Source organism: Scomber japonicus, chromosome 15, assembly GCF_027409825.1.
Source record: "Scomber japonicus isolate fScoJap1 chromosome 15, fScoJap1.pri, whole genome shotgun sequence".
Classification (NCBI taxonomy): domain Eukaryota; kingdom Metazoa; phylum Chordata; class Actinopteri; order Scombriformes; family Scombridae; genus Scomber; species Scomber japonicus.
In genome coordinates this window covers 20,057,629-20,070,786 of record NC_070592.1, presented here as the reverse complement: position 1 = coordinate 20,070,786, position 13,158 = coordinate 20,057,629, and the positions used below count along the sequence as shown (strand labels likewise).

The 13,158-nt window shown below is 43.3% G+C and overlaps 2 protein-coding genes across 3 annotated transcripts; both read left to right on the top strand.

Annotated features, from left to right (window-relative positions):
* Positions 1-1,014: 1,014 nt before the first annotated feature.
* On the top strand, positions 1,015-5,659 carry hoxa3a (homeobox A3a). 2 transcript variants are annotated; one of them, XM_053334515.1, is made up of 2 exons: positions 1,015-1,536; positions 3,844-5,659. In XM_053334515.1, the coding sequence occupies exons 1-2, from the start codon at positions 1,080-1,082 to the stop codon at positions 4,626-4,628; spliced, it is 1,242 nt and encodes a 413-aa protein (XP_053190490.1). In that variant the 5' UTR covers positions 1,015-1,079; the 3' UTR covers positions 4,629-5,659. The 2 variants fall into 2 exon arrangements, with proteins under 2 accessions (XP_053190490.1, XP_053190489.1); XM_053334514.1 differs by having other exon boundaries at positions 1,015-1,542.
* A 3,228-nt stretch (positions 5,660-8,887) lies between these two features.
* LOC128374249 (homeobox protein Hox-A2a) lies at positions 8,888-10,955 on the top strand. Its single transcript, XM_053334526.1, has 2 exons — positions 8,888-9,471; positions 10,066-10,955. Exons 1-2 carry the CDS (start codon positions 9,105-9,107, stop codon positions 10,788-10,790), a joined length of 1,092 nt encoding a protein of 363 aa, XP_053190501.1. The 5' UTR covers positions 8,888-9,104; the 3' UTR covers positions 10,791-10,955.
* Positions 10,956-13,158: the final 2,203 nt, after the last annotated feature.

Below are 13,158 nucleotides of genomic sequence, written 5' to 3'. Positions count from 1 at the left end.
AGAGTGACCTGTGGATGTGTGTCTATTATGGTGTATAGTTTCTCCAATAATCGTTTAGATCCCCATGGTTCTGAGTGAATGATGGTGGTTTAGCAGCAGGCTCTATAGCTGTTCATCCCGGGTTTCTGTCCGTCTAAGTACCGGGCTTGGCTGCTTACCAGGCCGCTCATTCTGAGCAGGCCGTCCCGGCTCGCTGACCCCCATATATCACCAGGACGGGCCGCCGCGCAGACAGCACCGACAGCAGCCATTATTATGGGCCTGCAAGGAAAAGTTCACACCGTGGTCATGAAGATGCACGGATGCCCGCCCGGTTTTTCAGGTTTCCTCACCGGCCCTTCCATTTAGACTATCTTGCAGCATACAAAGAAAAAGTAGAAGAGAATGCGGTTGTTTATGCTTTGCACTAGGAGGCCGGGGAAGCACAGCACGTATATATATTACTAACAGTGGAAAACAAACACTAAAAATAGTTAAAAGCTTGTGGGCCACACGGAATGTTTTCACTCGCTACACGAGAAATAAGATATACTGTTGACAGCTCTGTTGGTAGAATAACATTGTAACAGAAATATTATTTTCCAGTGTGGTAACCCGCTAATAAGTTATTTCTACAGCACGAGTTTTACCTCTCTTTAAGGTGTACCTTAACTCTATATTCCGTTTCATGGTTAATAGGCTCAAGTCTTAAAATGTCATGCAGTTTCTTGTTAGGTCTCAAAATTGGTTTGGCCATCTGAAATGCTTTTGAAAGAGTTTTTGTTTTAATGTTGTTTGGCACAGATGGTAATACAAGGTTAGTGTGTGCCTTTGTGCCCTGTGTAAGCCATAAGGTAAACGGTAATAGTCTACAGAACTGTTGGCCCTATCTTGCCTTCATAGTCTCCAGTGTCAGGCCTGTATTGAAAAGTAAGATGGATCGCCACCATTTCTTCTCCTCACAGTGCTTCTTGTAACCCTAGGTTCACCCGAGGAGGCCATTGGCGGAGAGGCGTCACGTGACCACGGGGTGCCAATGTTATTCTACAAGGGTGTCAAGACCCTGTCAGTTTCTGAAATAAATATTGGGAAACGGCGAGATGCAAAAGGCAACCTACTACGACAGCTCCGCAATTTACAGTGGCTACCCATATCAAAGCGCAAATGGCTTCAGTTATGATGCCAATCAGGTCCAATATCCCCGGGCCTCTCATGTGGAAAGTGAGTACCATCGACCTGCCTGTTCCCTGCAGTCTCCTGACGGCTCCGTGGCTCTGCAGAAGCCGGGGGAGATGGCGGAGAGCTGCGACAGGACCACAGCCATTCAGGCGGCGCAGTCCAAGGTTCATCCCGAAAGCAATCAACCGCAGGTGCCGGTGTCAGGCCCACCCCCTCCCTCACAATCCCCCGGTGCTATCAGCCAAAATACAAGCAACGGGTCCAACCAACCCAGCGCCAAGAACGGCTCCCCGACCTCCTCTACTCACGGCAAACAGATCTTCCCCTGGATGAAGGAAAGCCGTCAGAACACCAAGCAGAAACCAACCAGTAGCTCCAGTTCAGGTACAACCTAAACACTGCTGCTGCTGACATACACACAACCTGCACAACCTGATAACCAACCAAAAGAACGTTACATAAGTTTTGTTGAGGGTGGACAACCAATATAGGGGATGGTTGAGGAATGAGGAGGAGGAGGGGGCTAACCACAACAGTGTTTTTACTAACCATGTGAAGAATAAAATTCAGTTTTTTTCTATGTGCCATGGTCACATAAGTGTAAATTTTACCCTGTATTTATATTTCAGTGGTTTGTGGTATATTTATATAGTTTGGTCCCTCTATGGGATCTTTCAGGAAGCATGAAAACTCAAAAATGACCACAGCGTGCAATCAACGCCTCGATTACACAGTCAGTATGCACAAGCATTGCTTTTATTGTGGGCACATCGTGTATGTGAAGGGATGACGAGAATCTAGAAAATTCTCCAAAAGTCTTGGGTCAAATTTTGGGCCAAATGTGATAGACTTGAAGACTGTACTATAACATAAAGTCATTAGCCTCAACATTGCGACTATAGCCTCCGCCATTTGTTGTCCCTGTGGCCTGCATGTGACCTCTTCCTACTGTAAACAGGCATGTCCACTGATCACATAATGTTCCCAGAGAGACAACAAACAAACACGCACAACAGTTGTTTCAGTTTGTCCTGATGTTTTGATTAGAGGGAAACTTGGTGGGTCACTTTGGGGGGTGTATGTTTGGGGGTGTTTATTTACACAGGGCCAACCTAGAAATCCAGAGATGCTCATCTTCCCATGGCCTTCTTATTTTGTGAAATGTGTAGATAATCTTCTAATTAAGTCATGAACTATGTTCTACATTAAGAGTTGAAAAAGCAAAGTAACATGATGCCTTTTAGCGTGATTTGTGTTTAGGAAGGTGTTTTCATTTATTTTTTACCAGCATGTTAAGGTGCTCACCTTTATGGAAAGCATTTAACGCCCCATTTTACGCACGTAAAACAGATCCTGATTTGATTATAGGGAAACTTTGTGGGTCAGGGTGGTTGGTGGTAGTTCAGAGTTTCACAGAGCCAATCTGAAAAGTCAGAGATGCTCATCTTTTTGCGGCCTCCACATTTTGAAATATGTGGGTAATTTTATAATTAAATCATAGTTACGCTTCTAAAGAAAGACTTACAGCAGCAAGTAATCCAAGTATAAAACCCTTCATTGTGATTTATGTTGGGAAGGTGTCATTAATTTTTAACAACACGTTGAAGTGCTAACATGTATGGGAAGCCTTTTACGCACGTTTTACGCACGTACGCATGCTATATCTTAATTATCAATATCTTTTTTTATCATGGTCGCTCTATGCTTAACATATGCAGCAAGCCTTTTACGCACGATTCCCAAATGCGTCTCATTTTTTAATCAAGCAAACTAGCCTCTCTTTGAAAATTAATTCATGAATTACCATCGTTTTTACAAGTGATTGACCTGAATAAGTGGATATCCCTCCTATTCCTCGTGTTAACTTCTCTTTCATCTCTGTAATAACCTAATGGGTCGGGTTATGTCATGCTGCATTCCTTTTGCTCCAGGTCTGGGCGACAGGTAGTGAAATTTATTAAGTGTTGGCCGCCTGCCACAGCATTAGTATACCTTGCTATTCTTCAGCCAAGCCCCAGCCTCTTAGAAGGAGAGACTTATCAGTGAGGGCAAGGAGAGCTGGTTTATACACCCTGAGGAATACATAATGCTTATGTTTGCATTACGCGTGTGCTACTGTATGACTACGGGGGAAGATGAGGGTCAAATGTTTTAGTAGCATATCTGAGCTTACCTGCTTCCATATCAGATATTGACCTACTATCCTCCAGTTATACCTTTTGCTCTGCAGTTAGTGTAACGTGCAGGGAGACGCATTTTCTATCCATTGATCGTTAATTGTCTTTTAGAACCCTGATGATAACCCATGTGCTTTGCAATAGGGAGCAGATTGATTAAACTGTTAAGATGTTTGCACCATGGCGCGCACATGCACACGCATGCGTAGTGAGAGAGGAAGGGAGAGAGGTTTGGTTGTGGTGGTTTTGGGGTGGGGGGGAGTAGTGGGGCATATTAAGTACAGGCTATATATATATATACACTGATACTATACTACACTGATATGTAGTAAACTGTTCTCATTATCCAACCCTCTACCCAACCCCCTGCTGATGTTGGAGAATTCTCTTATCATCTCTCTCTCTCTCTCTCTCTCTCTCTCTCTCTCTCTCTCTCTCTCTCTCTCTCTCTCTTTCTATCCCTGTAATGGATTACTGATTGACACCCTCCTCTCCTCCTCCTTGACAGTGGAGAGTTGTCCCGGAGACAAGAGTCCTCCGGGGTCAGCAGCATCGAAGAGGGCCCGGACAGCTTACACCAGCGCCCAGCTAGTGGAGCTGGAGAAGGAGTTCCACTTTAACCGGTACCTCTGCAGACCCCGAAGGGTGGAGATGGCCAACCTGCTCAACCTCACCGAGAGACAGATCAAAATCTGGTTCCAGAACCGTAGGATGAAATACAAGAAGGATCAAAAAGGCGTCGGAATGATGCCTTCCCCTGGTGGACAGTCCCCTCGGAGTCCAGTTGGTCCGGCCTCCGGTGGCGGTGGAGGATACCTCAACTCTATGCATTCTCTTGTAAACAGTGTACCTTATGAATCCCAGTCGCCAACGTCTTACAATAAACCTCATCAAAATGCATACGGTATGGCCACGTCATACCCCCCTCCTTTAAACAGCTCGCTCAACAACTGCCCGCCCTCCCAGAAGAGGTATCCTGGGACCGACTCGGCCACGCCCGAGTATGACACGCATCCTCTCCAAGGCAATGGCAACTACGGGACGCACATGCAGGGCAGCCCCGTTTATGTTGGCGGAGGTTACATCGACTCAATGCCCAATTCTGGGGCCTCAGTTTTCGGTCTGACCCACCTCTCGCACCCGCCGTCCGCAAACATGGACTACAATGGAGCAATCACAATGGGCAACAGTCAGCATCACGGAGTGTGTGATCCGACACCGACGTACACAGACCTAACGTCGCACTACTCTCAGGGAAGAATCCAGGAAGCGCCTAAACTGACGCATCTGTAGCTGTGGCGCTACCCCCGGATCACTCCGCCCATTGTCTTATCCACCTCCAGACACATTACTGCTTTGTTTCTGCGCCTCCTCATGGCTCCCACCTTCTCTCTGCTTTTGTTTATGTTTTCTATAGTTTGATGTGTGAAGTAGCGTAGGATAAATAATCACGACTTGCTTGAATTTTTTCTCTATTTGCTCGTGTCATTGTCTCACATAGACCTTTATCTGGGCTGTAGGACGTCTAGAGCGGGAGGGAGGGGGGCACAGTATATGCACAGGCCTATTTAATCTTTTTTTTTTTTTTTTTTTTTAATCTTGTTTTTAAATCGAAACTCAAACAGGGTATTATGAACATATGTTATTCATTTTTAATGTGAATTTGTCCGTATTTTATTTATCCGCAGTTGAAGAATTGTGTTTTTGCATTTTGTTGCACTTGTGAAAGGATCCTTCAGAGCCACGAGTTGGGATTAGGAGAGAAAATACATGTTCAAAACAAGGGTCATGAGCTTACACACAACCTCCCTTAATGTTATTTATTATGTTCGGTGTAAAAAAAAAAAAGAAAAGAAAAAATCCTTTAGTATTATTTGACACCCCTGTGATCTTTGATCTTTGTGTGGGGAGAAGGTTGGTGGATATTAGCGTCTCATTTCCCTCCAGCCCTTACATGTAGTCTGCAAGAAGCTCCTCAGCAGCAGCAGCAGCAGCAGCAGCAGAAGTGTACCATGTTGCTATTTTCGTCTCTGTTTCCATTTTTTTCCTTCTTCTTCTTCTTTGAGGAGGTGTTTTTATTTCTCAGTGAATGTAAAATCAATCAGTCATGCAATAAGGGTGGAAAGAAGGACACACGTTAGCAGTTTCTTTATTGAAGAAAAAAATAGAAACAGACATCCTCATTTTTTTTCGATGTCATACATTCCATGCTGCTCCAGTTTGAAGAAATAAATAAAATAATTGAAATATAATTAAAGCATATCTTTCCATTTTAATTCAGACGCATCTCAGAAGCATTTCACATGATGACGAAATTAAAACGAAAGCAGTTTCTTTATATATATATTTCCAGGGTTGCAGTCATACAGTATTATTGTTGCTATTTATTTCATGACAGTATAGAATTGAGGAGACGATAATAATAAAAAAGCAAAAACACACATTTGTAGACAATTAGCAGCATATACTAATACAATGCTACCATTTAAATAAGAACTCATGCTGTTAATTGGTGAATATATATATTATTTTTTACATATAAAATAATGTGGAACCATTGGGCTTAAATCACTTCAGTAACAATAGAGGAAATGGCTGCAGATAACGTCAAATATTGAATAAAGGCTACATGATTTCCTTCCCCTCCTCTTGATTCGACGTGAAGAAAACTCTCGGGTGGCCCTCTCCGCTCCTCTCATCTGCGTGGGCACATCCATAATAATAAAAATGTCACCGGGGCCCTCCTGGAGATTCTGCAAGAAGACAACAAGCTAAATGAGAAATCGTTTGGAAAAATAATTCCCTGATATGTTCAGTCAGTCAAATACGGTCAGAGAGGATACAGGCTGAACTGGAGTCATAACGGGGCTTATTTGTCTCATTATTGTGCAGATTTTGCAGACAGCCAGTTGTAGAGCCGGTCCAACGCGAAATGCCTCGGTTATAATGCTGGTTACAGAGAAGGATATTATCACTGGAAAGCTGAAATGTGTGTGTGTGTGTGTGTGTGTGTGTGTGTGTGTGTGTGTGTGTGTGTTGCTTAAATGAAGGGGCTGCTGAGCTAAAGCTTCGATTTTAAAAGAACAGTTTGATGTTTGTTTGTTTTTTTCCTATAATAATTGCCAAGCATTACTGAATGTCCAAAATATAATACACATGGAGCTCAAATGTTTTGTAATTTTCGGATTCGTTTTTCTAGAGAGAGAAAAAAAAGCAGAAATATTTGGATGCTTAACGAGTTTTGTACCTTTCTCATCAATTTATGAAAACCCGCCTATATTGTAACATGTTTACTCTTTACGTCTTTGTACAACTGTAGAAGAATTGTTTCTCTGATTTTTGCACCAAGAAATAATTTTCAATCCCAATCTGATTGATATAACAGCATGAACATTACTAGCCCTGACATATGGTTAGCAGGGAAACCTAGAACAATTGCACCATGGTCTGTCAGAGCAAAAAAAAAAAAAAAAAAAGCTGATGTACTGAGTATATCTGCATCCAAATCAGACACACACACACACGAGCACACATGTACGCGCATACACAGCAAGATACTGGTTTGACCCATACGCGCCATACACAGGTAGCACATAAATAACGTTTTAACTTAAACAGGAGATTTGTATTTCTTTCATTGCATTTCTATCCGTGGGAAAATGGTCCTAAATCAATCCTGCTGTAAAGACAAGTGTGTAGGACAGGCTTGGGGTCCACTAAATGCCGCCACCCACTCCTTTCCTTGCACACAAAGCCTGTGCGTAATTCCAAAAAAGCCATCCATCTCCTTCCCTAGCAACTCTGTCCTTCACCACACAAGACTGTCCTGCTCACAAACCTGCACGTCTTACCAAAAACGACAAATAAGGTGCATGTCCTTGTGTAAAATCGCATTCTCATTTAAAGAGAATAAAAGCCAGGTGGGAGACGCTGCTTCGCCCTACTCACCGTTGGCGAGTTACCCCCTCCTCAAAAAGGAATGGTCGCATCATGTGTAGTTGGATTCTTATTTATCTTTTTAAACATCCCTCCAGCGACAGCCTGGCTATAACTGCGAGCAGAAACTGGTTCTAATCTGAGTGACCAGTGTTTCTGGCCGCTTCCTGGCTGCATTTGATCCGGGGGAGAGTTAGAAGCCTTAAATGTGTTGTGAGGGCACCGAGCTGTCAGACCTTTTGGCGAGTAAGATTGATCGCGCACAGGCTTCCAGGACTCTTTGTTTGGTATATAAGCAACAAACTGAGAGAGGCCTACCACTTCTCTTCTTCCCCTCTCTTACTCACCAAGCCATATTTTTAGAATGAATGAATGAAAATACAACCTTAACTGTTTGACGAAAAACATCCCAAATGTGGCTTTCAGATTATACTGGAATGGACTATAAAACCAAACACTGCGGGGAAAAAGATATTCAGAAACATTTCCATATAGCCTGTATAATAGCTGCAGATGGATTTGTTGTGAATGGTCGATTGTAACCGTTGTGGTATTCACCCCATTACAATTTCAGGTAGAGTTAATGCTGGAATCACAGCAGGAGATTCTCTTAGCATTTCTAGCCACTGTCCTCTAAGTTAACCCAGGCTTAGCCTTGTGGCTTCCCAACCCCAACATGAAAAATGAAACCATTCTAAGTATGAGGATAATATTTAAGTAAAGGTGCTCATTATAGTGGCTTTTGGTTATCGAAAAATGTTGACCTTTAGCCATTAAAAAAAGAAAAAGCGCAATGTATTTGTGCATATGTGGAAGCATATGGGACGCGTGACCTCATTATAAAATCGACAAAATAAACATAAAGTACATGCAGGCTGATTTTAATGCTGTATTACATCTAAGATCTGCATACATATAATAATACAGTACAGTTTCTAAGTGTGCATGCATGTATGCTTGTGTGTGCGTGTGTGTCTGTTTACACGTCTATGTACATGTTAAACTGCTGTTATGGGATAAAATGGTCTGAACGTGTCATATTTGTCAGTATTAACTTAATAGATGGGCTTTTTATTGCAACACATGCTCGTGGATGCACTGCATATTTCATTAGTATACATCACTGTAGAATCACATCTACTCTGAGGTCCACACTCACTGAACAGGCTGGATTGTTGGGGTTTGTTTCTGTCGAGAAGTCTCAATATCAGTTTTTTGGGATGTGTGTGTTTTTTTTTCTTCTCCAACTCTGACTCTATATGAATAGCTACTGGCGTGAAATGTGTGTGTGTGTGTCTGTGTGTCTGTGTGTATGTAGTGGGGGCGTTCTCGACTGACATCCTCAAACAATACGAGAAAGAGGAGTGCACGAATCCGCGCACCCTAGGCTGGGCTCCTTCCCCTGTAATAGTGAGCGTCAGCCATTCTTAAAAAACACATTTTGTAGCTTAGTGGACTGGACTGGAGGGGCGAGAGGAGGATAAACTGAGCGGACAAAGATGTAAATAAAAACAGTCGTCCCCCAGCTGAGCGAGGCGTTCTTCATCTGAGTTTTTGGATCAATCAGGCAGACAGTGGCTTCTTTTGATTAAACCCCAAATTGTCATTGGGCAGAGGTAATCATGTGACAGGCAGTTCGGTCCAATTTCAACCTTGTCTCCATGAATTCAATAGTTTAATAGTAGCTCGGTCCCCATACGGCCGTAATCAGTGAAATAGAAAAAACACCACCAGGAGATTTTGTTTTAATGATTTTTTCTTTCTCGTCTTCACTGAGCCGCAACGTTTATAAAAATACGCGTGCAAACTTTCCTCGGCTCTCAGGGAGCGGAGATGAATTACGAATTCGAGCGAGAGAGCGGTTTTATCAATAGTCAGCCGTCGCTTGCTGAGTGCCTGACATCTTTCCCCCCTGTCGCTGATTCATTTCAAAGTTCATCAATCAAGAGCTCGACGCTTTCACGCCCGACACTGATTCCTCCTCCCTTTGAGCAGACCATTCCCAGCCTCAATCCGGGCAGCCATCCGCGGCACGGCCGGCCCAGACACAGCCCCGACGGATGCAGCCCGCTGCCCACAGCCTCCTTACCCCCGGAGTACCCCTGGATGCGGGAGAAGAAAGCCTCCAAGAGAAACCACCTGCCGACCTCCACCGCTACTACTACTATTTCCAATGGACCTGTATGCTTCTCCCCAAAAGGTGGGTGATTTCATAACACCAGCATTTACTACAAAAACCTGTTTACTATCTGTTGCTAAATTCAAGCTCAGGCCTCCCCTCCTAAAACAAAGTCTATAAAGGCGTTTTATTTTTGATAAATTCATGGATATTGCAGTGCTGTGATCTGAGGAAAGAAAAAAAAAAGTTTTGGTAAAGTTTGGTGATGTGAGATGATTTATTCTCCTAGCCGTAGCAGAGTTTTGATGTGTGACAGTAATGAAGAGTGATGGAGTGCCGTTGCCGAGGAGGGCAGCTGGAGCATTCATTAGTATCCCACACCAGCTTGGACCTCACTGCTTTTATAGTGCACTGTCTTTGCTTCATGCTGGACGCTATTTTATGTATAAAAACAATCTAACGAGTATCTTTCTGCAATTATATTCTTTGCGTAAAAGCTGTTATGTGGGCTATAACCCTGAGTCATTAGCTCCAGCGGCCATTTTGCTGCAGCGTGTTGTGAGCCACTCTCTGGTGATTTGTGATAGCCATAATGTTAGATTCACTGGCAGCGGGGTTATGTAACTGTTGTGTCCTGCGTTTTAATCCCACGCTACCGTGCTGCTTATTTTCCAGGCTCGCCTGAGATTGTGGAGAGCGGAGGAGGAGGAGGGGGCTCCCGTCGGCTGAGGACAGCGTACACCAACACACAGCTGCTGGAGCTGGAGAAGGAGTTCCACTTCAACAAGTATCTGTGCCGGCCGAGGAGGGTGGAAATAGCGGCCCTGCTGGATCTGACTGAGAGGCAGGTCAAAGTCTGGTTTCAAAACCGGCGCATGAAGCACAAGCGACAGACTCAGAGCAAGGAGAACCGTAACGGGGAAGGGAAAGGGCCGGGTGTAGAGGACGGCATCCAGAGCGACGACGAGGACGAGGCCCCCCTGTACGAGCGAAGCGGGGCCCTGCTGGAGAGAGATACCTGCTCCTTTCAGAATAACTCTCTCAGCTCCACGCAGCAGCTCCACAATGGTGATACCATGAGCTTTTCTGCTGCGCCACTGAACAGCAATGACAAAAATCTGAAACATTTTCCCAACCCGTCACCCACTGTTCCGGGCTGCATGTCAACAATGGGCCCCGGCTCGGCATCTGGCCCGGACAATGGCGACAGTCCCCCGGCCCTGGATGTTTCTATACATGATTTTCAACCTTTCTCTTCGGATTCCTGCCTACAGCTCTCCGATGCAGCCTCGCCGAGCTTGTCAGAGTCCCTGGACAGCCCCGTGGACATTTCTACGGACAGTTTCTATTTTTTCTCGGAGTCTCTAACTACAATCGACCTGCAGCATCTGAACTATTAATTGAAATCAATCACAATAACTTCTTTCTTCTTCTTTTTTCGGGACAATAAATATCAGGCTACGATGGTATTAACTCTGATGTTATTTGTATATTCGGCACATTTATTCTGTTGATATTTGACTTGAAGATTAATTCAAGGTAAGGATGAAATTAAATCACTGAAGTAGCTAAACGTGGCTTGTAATTACCATAACAAATTGATCTATTGGAATGGGAATTATGAGTGTATGTGAATAATTATACAATATTAGGCCTATGGAACTTGGTCGTTTTTATTTTTGTATAGCTTCCAATGTCTTGGATATTTTTGTTAGAATACAATTAACTTGCTACAATCTTTTTCTTCTGGTGTTTGGAGTCATTTCTTATTCTACCTCCTGGCCGAATTTTTTTCTTTTTTCTTTTTCTTTTTTTTTTGCTTGAATTATTCATGTTGAAAAATATGCAAAATAAAAGAAGTAGGGCATAGAAAGATAGAGACATTATGCAAATTTAACAACAGGTTGGCAATCAGTATAAACAGTCCACTGCGCGCTGAAGTGTGAATGCACACATAGGTTTGCATTTTACTTTTATTATATTATTTAATTTCAGGATGATCCGGATTCATTTAAGATAATAGTCTAGTTTTGTTTTTGTTTTTTTAACTTTCTGTCTTTTGTATATTTTTATCAAATGAAAGCCAAACCAGTTATCTTTTGTTTATTTAAAACTTTGCTCTTTGGTCTTTTTTAGTGAAACATTTACTTTTAAATGGCTGTAAATTAGCAGTTAATTCACAAATTATTGATGCCAAAAGTTGTTTTTGCTGAAATTACTTTTGAATTAGTTCTAGTTGCACATAAATCACTATTGGCACTATTCCATGCTGCTAACAAAAAACACTAATATTGAATATTTATGTTTTTTCACCTTCAAACTTCATACTTTATAGAGAAAAGCAAATAACGCCAGCACGGATCTTAGCATGACAGGGCTCTTAACATTGTGTGCATGTTGCAGGCAAATACCCCAGCCATGTTTGCCTTCAGGAGCTCATAAATCACTCCGTGGCATGAATGAGACGGACATTAAGGAGACCAATTGTAGCGTAATGTGCACAAATAAAACCCCACTTACATTTTCATACGGGACTCCCCAATTCCTGAGCTGAAAAGGGGCTGAGTCCCTGCATGCGTTTGGTAATAATTCATTTTTATAGCTTGTTTAAACACGGCTCTGGCTCGGCGACGGCAGCAGCAGTAGCAGCCTGCTCAGATTATGAGGCTGCACTCTTCCCCGCGTGCTAAAAGTAGCCCAAACTCAAAACAGACTACTTCTAGACTAAATGAGATTTATACAACATATATTTACTAAAAATAGCTCCCTCACTGCAGAGAGAGGCTCATTGTGCAATATTTGGTTTACTTTAGAGACAGTTTGTATGTTTTGGGGAGCTTTTACAGCTTTTTTTTATTGGAGCAGCAGTTAGTGCTGCACTGATATAGAAAGTAAGGAGGAGTAAAGGAGTTCAATATAGGGATTATGAATGGCCTTGCTCTATTGTATTGCACTTGAGTTGACTTATGGGAATCAGTTATTAGCTCATGCACAGCTTGACTCAATAGGGCTACTTTAACGGCTTTGTGTGTGAGAACAGCAAACAACCACTGGTTGCGACCCCGGCCTGCAAGGATCGATGCAGAAACTCATCTACACGTGAGAAAATTCATAAACTCGCAGTGTTCAGTCAGCGGCGGTTTATCAAATAATCTGGAAGCCATAAGGAGAGCATTGACTGGCTGAATATTATCCTACTGGGCAACTGGAGTGCGTGTGTCACTGTGTGTGTGTGTGTGTGTGTGTGTATGTTGGGGGGGGGGGGGGGGGGGGTGCTGGTCATGGGGGGTTGGCTGGGGGGATCCTACTCCTCCACTCCTGCACTCCAGCGCCCAGTGACTAAGCACAGGTCTCCAGTATAACCAAATCATTCCGAGACAGCGCGCCTTTTCTTGCGCACATGTGTTCACACAAAGAGCCAAGAAAGCTCCGAGGCCTGGCGAAGGTTCCACATGCAGACAAGGAGGCAAGCAGGCGAGGATCCACTGCGCCCACTCACTCTGTTGCAGAGGCAGCTGGGAAGAGAGAAAGTAGAGAGGAGGGGTAGGGGGTATTGACCCCACTGCGCTTTTTTCACTGGTGGGAAGTTTGTATCACCTCCCCTCTTTCAACATTTAAAAAAAAACCTTTTTAAGCTTATAAGGGTGCAACTTAATAAGAATATAGGCTATCACATATTTGACAGTCATTAGGAACAAGTTTACAACAGTGTCTATTTTTTCAGGTGTTTATATTTGATCATATCTCAAAAGTAAATGAAACATAACG